The 14838-nt window shown below is 40.3% G+C and overlaps 1 protein-coding gene across 1 annotated transcript; it reads right to left on the bottom strand.

Annotated features, from left to right (window-relative positions):
- On the bottom strand, window positions 1–8991 carry si:ch211-262h13.5 (uncharacterized protein LOC571127 homolog). Its single transcript, XM_039812473.1, has 7 exons — window positions 8686–8991; window positions 7472–7582; window positions 5987–6074; window positions 3790–3956; window positions 3206–3313; window positions 2626–2712; window positions 1–1320 (listed from the first exon to the last, which is right to left on the bottom strand). Exons 1-7 carry the CDS (start codon window positions 8917–8919, stop codon window positions 823–825), a joined length of 1293 nt encoding a protein of 430 aa, XP_039668407.1. The 5' UTR covers window positions 8920–8991; the 3' UTR covers window positions 1–822.
- Between the last annotated feature and the right edge of the window lie 5847 nt (window positions 8992–14838).

Genomic DNA, 14838 nt, shown 5'->3' with positions numbered 1-14838 from the left:
TTTTTTTTTTTTTGTCTAATATTTTTGTGCTTCCTCACAGAACTTCGTATTTTTCTCTCAGTGTTTTCTTAAAACATTTTAGTGCAAGTTCAAAGAAAAAGAAATCCATTTCATCCATTATCAGGGCATAGTAGTGCAATGTGTTACAAGGGAATTCAGTACACTGGTTGTAAGAAATCACTGCCGCTGAATATTTTAGTGGTGCAATTAAAATAAATTAATTGATTCATTGTTTAGATTACAAAACATCCAAACAATGCCCATGACAATTTCCAAGAACCTAAATCAATGTCTTCAAATGTCCTGTTTTGAAAAGCCAAAATCCAAATATATGTTTAATTTAGAAAGATATAAAACACATGGAAAGCAAAAAACTCTCACAGCCGTAAACCCAATTAGCAGATGTTATTTTCTTCTTTCTAAAATAGTTACAGATTAATTTTCTTTCAATCAACGAATCGATAAACCGTTTCTGCTCTTATATTCAGCTCCAAAATCTAAATTCCTTTGCTTTATACCACCAAAATAGATACTGTAAGTATTAGACTGCTAGTAAGTAAAGTATATAAATTCATCAAGCAGTTGACAGGGGATTCAAGATTTATTTAAAATAGTTAAAATATTTGAAGCCATTTTCAAATACATATATGGTTTTAGCTTTGGCTGCTTTGGGAGCAGTATTAGCAGCAGAGAGGTAATTTCAGGGCCAGTGAGAAGAGATGGCATTCCTCTCATTATCATAAAATAAGGCTATTACAAGCCTACAGTGACAGGGAGCAGAGCAGTTTATCGGTCCACCCCGTCACCGGCTGCACCAGTTAGTTAAACTGTGGTGTAGCGAGCAGGACCAGGACAGGAGCGGAAAGGAGAAGACCCACTGGGGAAATCAGACAGGAAGGTTGGGTTGTGAGAGGGTGAGGTCTCCGCCAGGGCCTGCCGTCTCTTGCGGTCACGCCTCTTGTAGTGGAAGTCAATGGGTGGTCGTAGTGCCACGGGGCCTCCTATCTCTTCAGAGGATGAAGCAGAAGGACCAGCACCTGGGGGTCGCTGTTGCTGGTTTACTAGATCTTCAGCAGACTCACTGGAAGATGAGCTGAGGGGAATAAAGGGGTTAACCACAACGGGGGGGTCAAAGGGCAGAGGGAGAATGGGTGTGGGGTCAAATGGCAGTGGTTGAACAGCAGGGGGCAGTGTGGTGTAAGAGGGAACAGGCAGCAGATCATTTCCTTGGTCATCGAACACAGTGGGGAAGGTTGGGATCGCATGGTCTTGGGGGAGTTCGTGACCCTGAGGCTGCACGGGTCTGAAGATGTCCACATCCTGTAGCCGAAGAGACACAATAACACAAAAATGTTATTTAACTAACTCACTCTCGCTGGCTGCTAAAAGAGTCTCAGTCATGCAATATAACATTACACACCACAGCTCTGAAAAGGACTTCGAAGACGACATAATTATAGCAGAGAACCATGCAATTTGACATATCACACATGCGTTTAAACACACTCGAGCACAACATACATTTGAAGACACAACACACAAGATATGACAAAATAATTATATGGCCAGTGGCATTCATTCAGAAAGTTGAGTTATCATTTTGAAGGTTGCTTTAGTAAAATCAGAAAAAGAACACAGCATAAAGCATTCATTAAATCTTGGCCAGTCAGTGGGTTATTACATTCCCAAATGCAGTTCCACAGTGTGATGTGACTGGCAGTTAATTTTACATTTTGCAAAAGTTTTCTCAATTTACATCTTTTAATACACTAGGATGTTCTGTTATTTTTTGAGGGGTATATGCGTTTTTCTGATATTAGTGTTAAACCTCTCTGCTGTTTTTTTTTTCTCCTGTATTTACTGTACTGTCATCATAGATAATCAAAATAATTGTAATTGGGATCTTTGGGTCAGATTTGACATGTTGGTCAAAGTATTCCCTTAAATCTAATGAGTTTGTCAAGAAAAAACAGGAAAGCTCTGAAAACTGCAGCAATATGTTAGCAGTAAGTACACTTTTTGCATTCTCTTCTTTTCATTTTAATTTTGGACATATTGATTACGGCTATTTTTTGTAACTTTATCTTTGGTCTCACTTAAAGCTATAGTGCGTATTTTCTGTCTCCCCCATGAGGAATTCTAAGTAATGACAACAGAACTGTCAGCACATCCACATGATACAAGCCTTCCCGCACCCACTCCCACCCACTCAGTTGCTTGTAACCAAGGAGGACACAGAGGATTAAAAAAACATGATGGACTTTTCAGAAGAGGTCTTCTTCACTCGATCTGCACACGAAAGTCGCCGGTTGACACCATTTTCTGAACACAGCCATACTGAGAAATACAGAGAGAGCTGTGTGGAGCTGATAGTCTTAATTAGCTTTGTAGCAACTCATTCAGCAATGGCTTGAATGTAATGGACGTTCAAAAAAGTTACGCACTAAATCTTTAAGAAATTACCGTTGCCACTTTTAATTAATTAACTTAGGGATAAGTTGTATAACATATTATTGACTGTTATGCAACACAACACCAAGGCAAATTCCTTGTATGTGAAAACCTACTTGGCATTATACCTGATTTGGATTCTTATGGTAAATATTTCTTAAAAGCTCCCCGTACCTGTGCTTTGAACATCTCACAGGACACCCGGACATCAGGATGGACGGTTAAGTCTCCGTGCACAGATCCTGCACAGAAACCTGCAGTCTGAGGAGATGAGAAGTTTTATTAATTTTTTATCAGACACTGGGTCACAGCTAGAAAAAAAAATGAAAAAAAGGAGGAGAGGACCCGTCAGGCTTCTTTAATAAAATAATCAATCACTGCAGCCATTTAGTGGCGTCAGTTTTAAAACTAAAAAATGAATCTGTCATGTCATCAAGTAATAGTACTTCTAGAAGCTCCTTCAGTGATAGTAAACAGTATGCTGCCTGGCTGATTGATGTTTATTTTAGTTTTCTGAACGACATTAATTAGCGCCATAAGAGTGTCAGACTGTCAGCAGAAATTAATGAAGCACCTTCATTCAATGTATCCAAATCAAGATTGGAATGATATGCTCCAGTTCTTGTGTGAAATGTCTAGTATCAGAGTGTTACACTAATTTAGCATGTTACTTGTCTAATTTGGTATGTTTATTGTGTCGAGATAATGTCTTGTTTTGAGTCTTTTGACTCTCTGGACTCTCCTTGTTGAGCACCTCTGTGTCAGACTTGACTGTCAGTCGCCGGCAGGTGCCTCTTTCTGTCACTCCCTCTGGACACTGTTGGACGGTGTACTCCACAAAGCTGGCTTTCACTGGCACAACCTGAAATAGGAAAAATAAAATAGTAAGAATGGGGCAAATAGAACAAATAAACACACAAACACACAGGCAGATACAGAGAGGCGGCATGGTAGCTGTAATGTAATAGCTATCATCTTGGTTTTAGAGCACAAAAACAAGTTAGCTAAGGTGAATTAATTAGTCTGAGCTTTTGTCCCCAAGCGAACTATTCAATTTCTCATTTTCTCCCCAAACAAAAGCCTGGCCAGACAGTACGGTCTAAAGTGCCTTCAGTAATTCTTTGCCAGAGCTCGTGTATCTTTATGGTATTTGTGGAGCAGTAAAGGTACTCATCTGGCACACAGTGCACACTGTGCCGTCTGCTCACGTACACCCAGAGTCTTTTCTTGAGCGTCATTTCCCATTAAACGTAACATTCAACACATTGTTGTGCAATGACATGAACCCCTGAGCTTTGTTTGTCCAATCAGAGTTAATAACTGTATATCCAGTCGTACCTGCGCTGCAGCTCTGGTGATCTTCTTTACTCCGAGCTCTGCACCCAGTGTGGACTGTCTCTTATAGGATGCCAAAGTGGCCTGGGCAGCATTCACAGCCTGTGGACTATCTACAGGGAGCAGGAGGGGGCAGGTTGGACAGGTCTGCTGGAGCTTCTCTGGGGGATCTATACAGGAACCAGACCAGATAATATAGATGAATGGTTACATTTGCAGTGAAATTAAAACTAACAATGAATCAGTGACTTCTTTTAAATCACTTCTTAAAACACATTTTTATAGACTTGCTTTTATGTGATGCTGTCTTTTTATCTTTTTGCCTTTTCTCTGTCCATCGCCACTTACTGACTGTCCTCCTATAACTTACTATTCCCACTTATTTTCGATCTACTTGTGCACTTTCTTTTTCTTTTTTTCTGTCCTTTAGAGCTGTCCCATCTTTTGTTGTGTATGTGCACTGAAGTGCTGTGTATATTCATGTTTTGTTTATGCTTTTGTTTCTTCTGTTAAAGCACTTTGTAAGCTGTTGTTTTTAAAGATGCTATACAAAAAAAAAAAAGTTATTGTACCCAGAATATGTTGGGCAGAAATGCATGGGCATGTATTAAAAGCAGTAATTATAAGTATTAAGTAAACAAAAACATGTTTTGGAAAATCTCTTGTTAATGATTTAATAAAGCCCCCATGTACCAATAGTACACTCACACAGGCGTTACGTCATTGGTTGTAAACGGCAGCTTTAAGATTCCATAAATATATATATACAATATTTGCAGTTTGAGCAGAGGTCTAAACAGGCAAAATAACTTAAAGTGATGGTTGAGTAATTTCATCCTAGGGTCCTTTGCACCATGACCTCGAGCCAAACACCCCCCCAGAAGCTTTTTTCACCTGGGTCTAACATTGGGAAAGTTAGCGTAGTAGTTCGATTTAGCGAGAAGTTAGCTGAGCTGGTCAGTGTTTCTTAACATTACCCCACTAATGATAATAAAGCTCTACACTATATATATAGATATGCACTCATAAAACGATGGATTGTAAAAGTTTGTAAGTACATAAGGAGTTATGTAAATATTGTCCGCTGGCTTCTGCTCTCGCTGTTGCTGTTGTTGTTGCGTAAGGCGAGTGCTTAGGGACATCTACAAATTACAACACCGAAAAGAGATGCAACAAAAATATTTTTTAATTTAACTTATTTTTTAAAGTAAGTGCTGTAGTATAACTAGCAGGAGACAAGTAATAATTGAGGTAAGTTTGGAGACATTACCTTATTTAATCATTAAATTAATAAATATTTTTGTTGCATCTCTTTTTGGTGTTGTAATTTGTAGATGTCCCTAAGCACTCTTACTGCCCGGTAGTAACAGCAGCAGCAGCAGCAGAGAGCAGAAGCCAGCAGGCAAGTGTTATTTACATAAACTTCTGGTGTACTTACAAACTTTACAATCCATCGTTTTATGAGTGCATAACCTATATATACTAGTGTAGACCTTTGGTATCATTTCGGGCATTATTAGTGGGGTAATGTTAAGAGACACTTCGGATCCATTAGCCTCTGCGCTAAGCTATTCAGCTGATAACGCTACGCTTAACTCTCCCAATGTTCGACCCAGGTGAAAAAAGCTTCTGGGGGGTGTTTGGCTCGAGATCATGGTGCAAAGGACCCTAGGGTGAAATTACTCCGAACCATCACTTTAAACAACTGTGTTCAGGGCTTTTAAGTGATCTAAAAGATAAACATTGATTTTCAGTTTGAGATTAGGGTGAAACTAATAGACATTTGTCATGGCCAACATTTGAATTTGTCATACAGGGAAATGCACAGGTGTAACTAAATATATTAATTATGGCTCAGTTCCATTTAGGTGTGCCAGAAAGCCATTATTAATGTTATTAGTTACACCTGCTTGTGACAAATTGAAATGTCTACAGAGAGAAATGTCTAGATTTTCTTTTCTTTCTGAGGAACTTTGTATACTGCGCGATATTCCTACATTTTACTTGTTGAGAAATTCTAACCAGCACCAGTGGTTGCATCATCAGTACAATGCGATGCAGATTACACAAAACCATACAATATGACATACAACACAATATGGTCAAATCTAAATTTTTTGGTATCAAATCTCCCTATTGTAGCATTGTCCTTGATATGTTAAAGCACCTTGTATTCAATCTAATGACATGTTAACATTACCTGGGACAAGAGTGCAGTCGTAGCTGTACAGGTAGGAGTATCCCTCTGGTGTGTGGAGAATGGTGGTGTTACAGTTGCCAGAGATTTGCTGAAAGGAACAAATACAAAGAAACTCCAGTTATAACAATCGAAGCCACTTCAGTGGCAACATATGAATAAATGTGTGTGTGGTCTTGTACTTCTATCTTTGCAAAGTTTTAGACCTTAAAAGTGAGGAAAGTTTTGGGAAGTGAGGACATTTTGGCCGTTCTTCCCTAGAATAAGGTTCAAGGATTTAAAATCAGAACAAGGTTTAGGCCAGCGTGAGAGCAAAACTGGCCTAAACTGTTCACCAACTAAGAACGGCCATGCACTCTGGGCCACAGCAAAAGTGTAGGGGAGCCAAATATGTTGTTTTGAGTAATCAGACATTGGGTGTTGTTTCTTGTGTGTACATTGGTTGTTGCTCTGCTATTACCTGGGGCAAGGCTATAACGGTAGGATCCAAACTGTTGTCGAGGGGGTGTTTGGCCTGGAAGGGCAAAGGGTTTTTGACTGCTGTGACGCTGTGGCGCATTGCCACTAAACCTTTGTTTGAAATGCTGTCTTACAGTTACACATACATGGTATGCACTTTTTTCATGAGTCGCGAAGGGGGGGTAACGTGACCTGAAATTCTGTACACCAATTATACGGTTATGTTTATTGTAACCGACACGTACTGATGACAGTCAATCACAACAAAGTGCAAACAACAAATCTTTATTGCTGTTTTCATTCTTTAGTGGTTGCACACTAATGTAATTGCTGCTATTTCTCACATCTTTAGTAATGTAGTTCAGTGGTTCCCAAACTAAGGTCTGGGGACCACAGTAAGTCCTTAAGAGGCAGAGTTTAATTTCATTATCAGTTCTCCAGAGTGAGAGTCAGCACATTGTGACATATGTATTAGGGGTGCTTTCTGATTAGAAGTTTGTGCACACTGTTTGTCATTTGAATATGGACATTTTCATGCTTCACGGTAAAAAACTAAAACGTGTTGTTATTCGGCAACACAACAAAAGCCTGCAGATTCTTAAACGCTACACAACAAGGTAACATCAGGGTAGCGATTAGCCAGGTCACTCCTCCAAACCACATCAGTAGCTTAGTCTGACCTCCTTGAATAAAAACATTATGGAAAATATAGAAATTTGCTAGTATCAAACAAAAACAACGGCCAATGGGATGGGCTAAAATGATGTCAAAAGATTTCTTAAAGTAGCCATGACACTTCAGAAATTCAAGATAAAGGTGATATTGATAAAGGTGAGTTAGATATTGTGACTCTTAAAACTGACCTTTTTGCAGTATAGGGAGTGCATTAAGCCAGCGAGAGTCCTCACAAGTATAGTACAAACATAAAGTACAAACGTGTGTGTGTGTGTGTGTGTGTGTGTGTGTGTGTGTGTGTGTGTGTGTGTGTGTGTGTGTGTGTGTGTGTGTTTCTGTGTGTGTGTGTCCTACTGTTTCCATGAACGGTCTGACATCACATCTTTTCCATGGTTTTGGGCTGCCTATGTGACACTTGGTCTCCAGGACATCCAGGTCCAGGTAATACACATTGCCTGCTGGGCCCTGACATGCACAATGCAAACACAAGTAATAAGAGAGAGGATATACAAATAATGCTGTGTGCTCAGATATTCCAACAGTACTGTTGTATGCAGCAGTATTTTTGTTTATGTAATAAATAGAAGCATTAGACACATTTGAGGCTCAGATTTCTGAGAGGTATTCGGTCAGGTACCTTCATTTATTCAGTAACATATTGAGGAAGCCTTTAGGAGGTGCTTTATGTAATACCCAATAACACTTTGAGCAATATCAATTTTAGAAGTAGCACTGAAAACAAATCTCAACAATTTGACCAGGCGTAATGGAAGCCTTTTCAGGTCGTGAAGTTGAACTGAGCCTCTTAAAATCTGATACTTTCCACAGCCAGGCTACAATAGCCTTCAGCAGATGACAGCATGAAGTTCATAAAGCCTGTTGTGCAAGATTTGTCCCAGCGGTCCTGGACTCATATGACCTGGACTTTTATTAACAGTCACTTCGGTCCTTTTTTCATGAGTCGCGAAGGGGGGGGGGGGTAACTTGACATGAAATTCTGTACACCAATTTGACGGTTACCTTTATTATAACCGACACGTACTGATTACAGTCATTCACAACAAAGTGCAAACAACAAATTTGTATTGCTGTTTTCATTCTTTAGTGGTTGCACACTAATGTAATTGCTGCTATTTCTCACGTCTTTAGTAATGTAGTTCAGTGGTTCCCAAACTAGGGTCTGGGGACCACAGTAAGTCCTTAAGAGGCAGAGTTTAATTTCATTATCAGTTCTCCAGAGTGAGAGTCAGCACATTGTGACATATGTATTAGGGGTGCTTTCTGATTAGAAGTTTGACTGTGCACACTGTTTGTCATTCGTCTCAACAAAACACAAATCTGCTCAAATGGGATCCCACTGACATGAAGATTGGCCACAGCTGGTTAAATCTATCAGCGTGTGACTTTCTTTTTTCACATGGATGTTTTGATATTGCAGCAACAACAGAAGGCAAACTAACCCCACTCGTCCCCACTCCCCTTGTTAAACATGAACAAATCACCCACTGACAGAATATTATAACAACCCCAGGCAGCTTCTCCCACTGGGCATTTGTCTCTGTACTGACCTGAGCGTGCAGGTGGACATTTGCAATGCGGTTGAGGGCAAACTTGTAGCCATCGGGGCGATCCTCATTGATGTAAGTTACAGCCAGACGAGATAGCTTCTCCACTGCTTTGTCATTACAGGGGATGGGAGCAAGTTCAATAGGCGACAGTGCAAAACCCTCTGCGTACACACACAGAGTGTGAATGGACAGCAGGGATAATAGCCGTAATAATGTGCAGATGGATTCAGCCATGGTGGCAGAGATTCCAGGAGCTAAAAGACAGAGCTGGTTTAACGTTTGTTCTCTTGTGTTTGCGTTCAGCCTCTGCAGTGACTTTTGGAATCAAAACAGCACAGCGATGTTGAAATGATGCCAAGGACAAAGTTTATTTGATGTCAGAGAGCTAATACTCATGAATGAGTGTCCCAGTGTTTGATTTAACCGGAGGTACTTATAGTTTAAGATGCACAAAATATGATTTAAGGCAATTTTATTCTCAGTGCAGGGCGGGTGTGGGGGGGGGGTGTTCTGTTTGATCCTGATCAAAAGATGCATGTAGTGTATTTAAAAGGAGCAAATGTAATGCAATAGTCCCCATTTACATTATAATGTGTACAGTACATTGAGTCACATTTTGTGGCTGTCATATGAGCATCTCACCATGAGGGGTCACTGTGATTCTGGTGTGCTGTACTGGTGGGAAATCTGGTAAAACTGTTGGCCCACCAGTCATAACTGGGTTAATAATTCACTGATATCCAGTTAATTACTATCATATATTAGACTTGCTGCTGTATTAGAACCTTGTAACTCTGATATTTGTGTTTTCTGTCTTGATTTTCCCCCCAAAAAATCAAGATTCAGATTGACCCTTAATCTGACTAAATTGACTTTACTATGCACTATATGGGCAATGGTAATTATTCCAGCTGCATTATTTACGAAAGATTTTTTGAATACATTTCATACAAATAGGATGTACAGTATTTTAAGTTTTTTTTATTTCAAAGGAGTAAACTGGTAACTGGTTTAATAATTGTGTGTTATGGGTGGGGTTCACACTTTTGAAGCAGTCAGATTGGTTCCATTGTTCACGACAAGATTGCTTAATGTCTGTGACTGCAGTCGAGTACAAAGTAGACACACACACACACACACACACACACACACACTCTATATCTCTATATGCCTAACACATATCTGATTTTTACACAGATTTTTTTAAGTGTGAAACAAAATGCATGAATGATTCAAAAACCTTGTCTGTGGACGCTTAAAGGAAAAATAAAAACATAATTTTTTTTATACAGTATTAGCAGTGTAGCTCCAGGGATGGCAATGTTAGTTGGTCGGTCAGTCCACCACTTTGATCCAGACTGAAATATCTCAACATCTACCAGATGGATTGTTGCTACAGATATTAATTATCCCTGCAGGATAAATGTAAGTGACTTTGGTGATCCCCTTATCTAATCTTGAGCCCCACCATCAGGTCAAAGTTTTCACTTCAGTGAAATATCTCAGCATCTATCAAAGCTATTAGATGGATTGGCACACAATTTTGAACACTCAGGTTCCCAGGCGATGCTTTCTAATGACGTTGGTACACACACTCATGTCCTCAAAAGGCTGAATTGTAAAAAACTTTCATAGAACACCATCTTTAGGTCAACATTTCAGTTTAACAAATACTTTGGGTTATGACCAAATACCTGCAAAACTAATGATATCCCCATCAGTCTCAGCTGTACTTTCTGTTTCGTGCTAATTAGCAAATGTTAGCATGCTGATGTTAGCAATTAGCTCAAAGCACCTCTGTGCCTGTAAGTACCGCCTCACAGGACATCTAGCATGCCTGTAGACTATCCATGTTAAAACTATTGCAAACTGCTATTCATTTTCAGGTTTGAATCATGATTATCAAGGAAAACAGTGTGTTTATATGTCTTATGTAAGCACGTTCACTTTGGTTGTGTTTTTGGTGGAAAGTATCCACCCTAAGGTGGTTAACATATTTAACATCAAATTCAAAGTGTAGTGGGTTCTTTTTGAAAGCATGGATAATCATTTAACCCATTTCAAATATTCACTGAACCAGGTTCAGCTCTCAACAGTGGCTGGAGGAGGGAGAGAGAGAGAGAGAGAGAGAGAGAGAGAGAGAGAGAGAGAGAGAGAGAGAGAGACTCAGCAGAACAAATTCTACTAATATCAGAAGAAGAAAAAAAGAGCTGTCTCAATGTTGTGTGTGTGTGTGTGTGTGTCTTTGTGTGTGTGATTCTGTGCGTGTGTTTATATACAATAGTACGTGCACCGCTGTTTGTCTGTGTGCACATTTGACCGTGCAGAGCCATGATTGCATGCGCCAGTGTTACCGGCAGCTAGTTGTGTTGCAGCAGAAAGCAGAAAGAGTCTGTGGGGGAGAGATAAGAACGGCAAGGCTGCTCCAAGGACTCGCTCTACCAGCACAACGCCAGACCCAAGTTAGACAAACCTCCTTTGATGTGAGCACAGAGTAATCTCCCCTTCTGCTCGCTGCGGAGAGATGCCACGCTGTAGTGATGCCCAGGCCCAGATACGATGGGGCTGCTGCCAACGGGGATCCTGCTGTTCAACATCGCAGAGCGATGGGCCCGGGGTGAGAGGAGAACATTTCAGTTTGACGTGGTCTGAATAGTGTTTTGAAAGGTTTCATTGAAATTACTTGTAGTGGAAAGTTTCACTCTGACATGGTCTAAATGCTGTTTCAGGGAAGTTCATTAGCATTGTTTTCAGTGGAGAATTTCAGTGTAGCATGGCCTAAATGCTGTTTCACAGATATTTCCAACTTGCCAAGAACACGTTTCTAGGAAAAAAAAAATAAATCTCCTCCTGTGTCACATCGCCTGCCAGTAGGAGAGGAAAAGAATTTGGTTTCTTTACTGCACGGCACATTTAAGAGAGAGAAAAAAAGCCCAATGCTATTTCTTCTCTTTCCCTTTGTAACCACATTCTACCTGGGTTTCTCAGTCAATATTTACATGTCTACTTGTATCATTACTTTGTCCATCTCTCACAGATATGTGTAAATGAATAGAGCAAGGATGGCAGGCAGCCTTCATCTTCTGCAAATCATCCTCTTTATCTCCATGCTATTTTTTTTTCACATGCACACTATCTTTGCCTTTGTCTTCTATGCTATGCTATTTATCTCTTACTCACCGTTCACTGTTTCTGTTTTTTTTTTTCACAAGATACTTGTGGGATTTCTTTCTTATCTTATTGGTCACAGTCTGCACAGAGAAGGGAAGACGTTAGGATGGAGAGAGCAGGAAGAGGGATTATTCCCTCACTTAATTGGTTTCAAACTTTTTCTCCCCTGGAGGAACTGCTTCCTACACTGTTGTGGGTAAAACATGGACATTGATGCTAAACCCATTACATTTCACTGTAATTGGTCAAGCTATGAGCTCCTGTTAACAAAGCGTTCACAGTTGATTGGCATTCTCTGCAGCAGTGGTCACAAATCCCCGTCATTTTAATTTGATAAAATACTCAGCTTTAGACTCTTAATTTCCCCATCATGTATTCAGCTCAGTTGTAATATGAGGAGTTTTAATGTTTTTATGCATGCAGTTATGAGCTTTAGCTAATGGTTTCCTTTGTAATTATTTGTGATTTTATTTTGTATTTTAACATATTTAGGTTATTTGACTGTCAGACTGTCCTCATCCAGAAAACGACCATATAGGTTGATCGTGCAAGCAGCTTATAATGACCCATATTTACGTTTTTTTTTGTTAGGCAACCACCTCCAGTGACCACAGTCACCATTATGTGAGCAAATGTGAAAGTAAGGTGACAAAGTATGAATGCGCCAAAATCCCCATAAAGAAACAGGTTAGTGTGGTGGATGGGTCCAATAAATACAGGACTAGTTTTTCTAATGATCACTGAATTTACAGACCTAATTCCAACATTTTGGTTTTGCGTGACTCATCCTAAGCCAATCCCTGATGTCACCCTAACTCTAACTAAGTATTTTTGTTGCCTAAAAAAAATGTGCTTAAAACTATGACCGTTACCTTAAATCGAACAGTCACAAAATTAAAATTGCCACACAGTCACGTGTTGCGGCATCAAATGTTTTTTAGCCACTAGAGGACCAAAGAACAGACACAGAAGCTTCTTTGACTACTGCGTTGACAAACAGTTGTCTACAATATAAGGCCGGTTACACACTGGATGCATCGCGCAAGCGTCTCAGCTGCGTGGCGTGTCCGTTTATATTTCGGCTCCCATGTTTACAGATTAGATCTTACAAACTGCCTGCGTGACACGCACGTCTCAGGCGCAGCTCGAGGCGCGCCAAAACGCGTGCATGCTAGAAATAGAACCGCCGCCTATTTTTCACGCGACACGCAAGCGTGTAAGAAGCATTTCCAGGCAAAATAGAATAGGAAAAGATGTTTATATGTCGTTTAGACACGAATACATATTAATAAATGGCATGTTGATCTTTGAAGGTCTCCAGGTTTTGATATAAATGCAGATATAGCCTAAATGTAATAAAAAAAAAATCGATTTTCTAATATTGCACCTGTCAATACAGAACGAAATATTCTGTAGCCTATTTTGCCATCAATACTGCCGACGTTGTCTTTGCTGTAATCAAATCATATTATATATTTATGTTTAACATGGTATTTCATTTTATCAATGGGAAACACATGTGTACAGACAAGGCTAGCAGCAGCAGCACTGCGTCAGACACGTTTCTGGTGTGTAAAGACAGAAAAATCCACGCAACCAGTGTGTAACCGGCCTAATAGTCCTAGTTGTGTTACTAGCCACCTAATGAATGTCAAGTCGAACATTCACTCTTTTTTTGTCATTGTTTTGGTCTCCACTAGCTTCTGAGAAAAACATCAATGATTTGCAAAACCACGGATTATGTTGAATACCAACGTTTTTTTAAACTTCCAATGGCAATGTTTTAAATATTTTAGCTTTTGCTTCTGTGCCATTGTGATTATTTCAATTGCAGCTGTGTGACAGGAAAGTTTGGTCTTCTTACTCAACCACCCACCACTCAAACCTGCATGCCCTTACAATCCGCCAAGCTACTATAGTAGGGCACACTACTTCCTGTATTGACACTAAAAGCTGGTATTGGACGTAAATTGTAAAGTTCAGAATCATCAAGTATAATGGGCTGTCTTTAGTAGCTAGATGTTAGACTTACTATAGTCTATATCCATGACGTTCCACTTCCGGGATTGCTCCCGTGCCGCAGGAAATTCCGCCAGATGCATGTCTTTTTCGCCGATGTCCGTTTCCTACCGCTTTCTTTGTGTTGGAATTTTAAACTCCGGTGGATTTATGAGGACTATGGTTAACTGCTCCTCAGATCTCTGCAGGGTAAATCCAGACAGCTAGCTAGACTATCTGTCCAATCTGAGTTTTCTTTCACAAGACTAAAACAACTTTTGAACATACACATGTTCCACCAAAACAAGCTCCTTCCGAGGCTATTTTGCAGCGGCTCCGTGTGGAGCTTAGCGCCGCCCATGACGAATATGATTGCTTTAAAGAAATGCCAATAAACCAGAGCACTTTTTTCTCCCATCCTGGAATGCTGTGCGGACTAGCCAGACCTTCCACCGCAGCGCTGTGGAGGATAGTCTGGCAATGCGAGAATAGACTTACTATGACAGTGGTGGTCAGACCTTGTTTGCTGAAAACCCCAAACAGATAGGCAGTGGTGGCCTAATGGTTAGAGATGCGAGCATGTGACCGGGAGGTTGTCGGTTCAATCCCCAGACCGACAGGATAAAATCTGGGTGGGGAAAGAGTTGTCCCTCCCTCGTTACCACCACTGAGGTGCCCTTGAGCAAGGCCCTTAACCTCCAACCGCTTCAGGGGAGCTACTCGATGAACAGCAGATCAGACTGTGGTTGTACTGGGCATCTTCCAGGTATGAATGTGCAACTGTGGGAATGTGATCGGGAGTTCCTGCAAAAGAGAGGCTACCTCTCAGTAAACCTTCCCTGAATAAATAAAGTTAGCCTTAAAGAGGCTATTCAATTGGGTGATTATTCTCTGTGGTTTTGTCACTATGAGCGACCCTCTTTCTCACACACACACACTTTCATTTGATTAAGTGATGCAGCGATGTTTTCACAGAATTGTTTA

The sequence above is a fragment of the Perca fluviatilis genome, chromosome 9 (assembly GCF_010015445.1).
Source record: "Perca fluviatilis chromosome 9, GENO_Pfluv_1.0, whole genome shotgun sequence".
Taxonomy (NCBI): domain Eukaryota; kingdom Metazoa; phylum Chordata; class Actinopteri; order Perciformes; family Percidae; genus Perca; species Perca fluviatilis.
This window is presented reverse-complemented; position numbering and strand designations above follow the sequence as displayed.

What these genes read in the sequence shown, in the direction of transcription:
- si:ch211-262h13.5 (XM_039812473.1), bottom strand. Translation starts at nt 8,919, where the DNA reads ATGGCTGAATCCATCTGCACATTATTACGGCTATTATCCCTGCTGTCC. An exon ending in CGACTGCACTCTTGTCCCAG is followed by an intron (nt 3,957 to 5,986) that starts GTAATGTTAACA and finishes GTTCCTGTATAG; the next exon opens with ATCCCCCAGAGAAGCTCCAG. An exon ending in CAGTCAAGTCTGACACAGAG is followed by an intron (nt 2,713 to 3,205) that starts GTGCTCAACAAG and finishes TCATCTCCTCAG; the next exon opens with ACTGCAGGTTTCTGTGCAGG.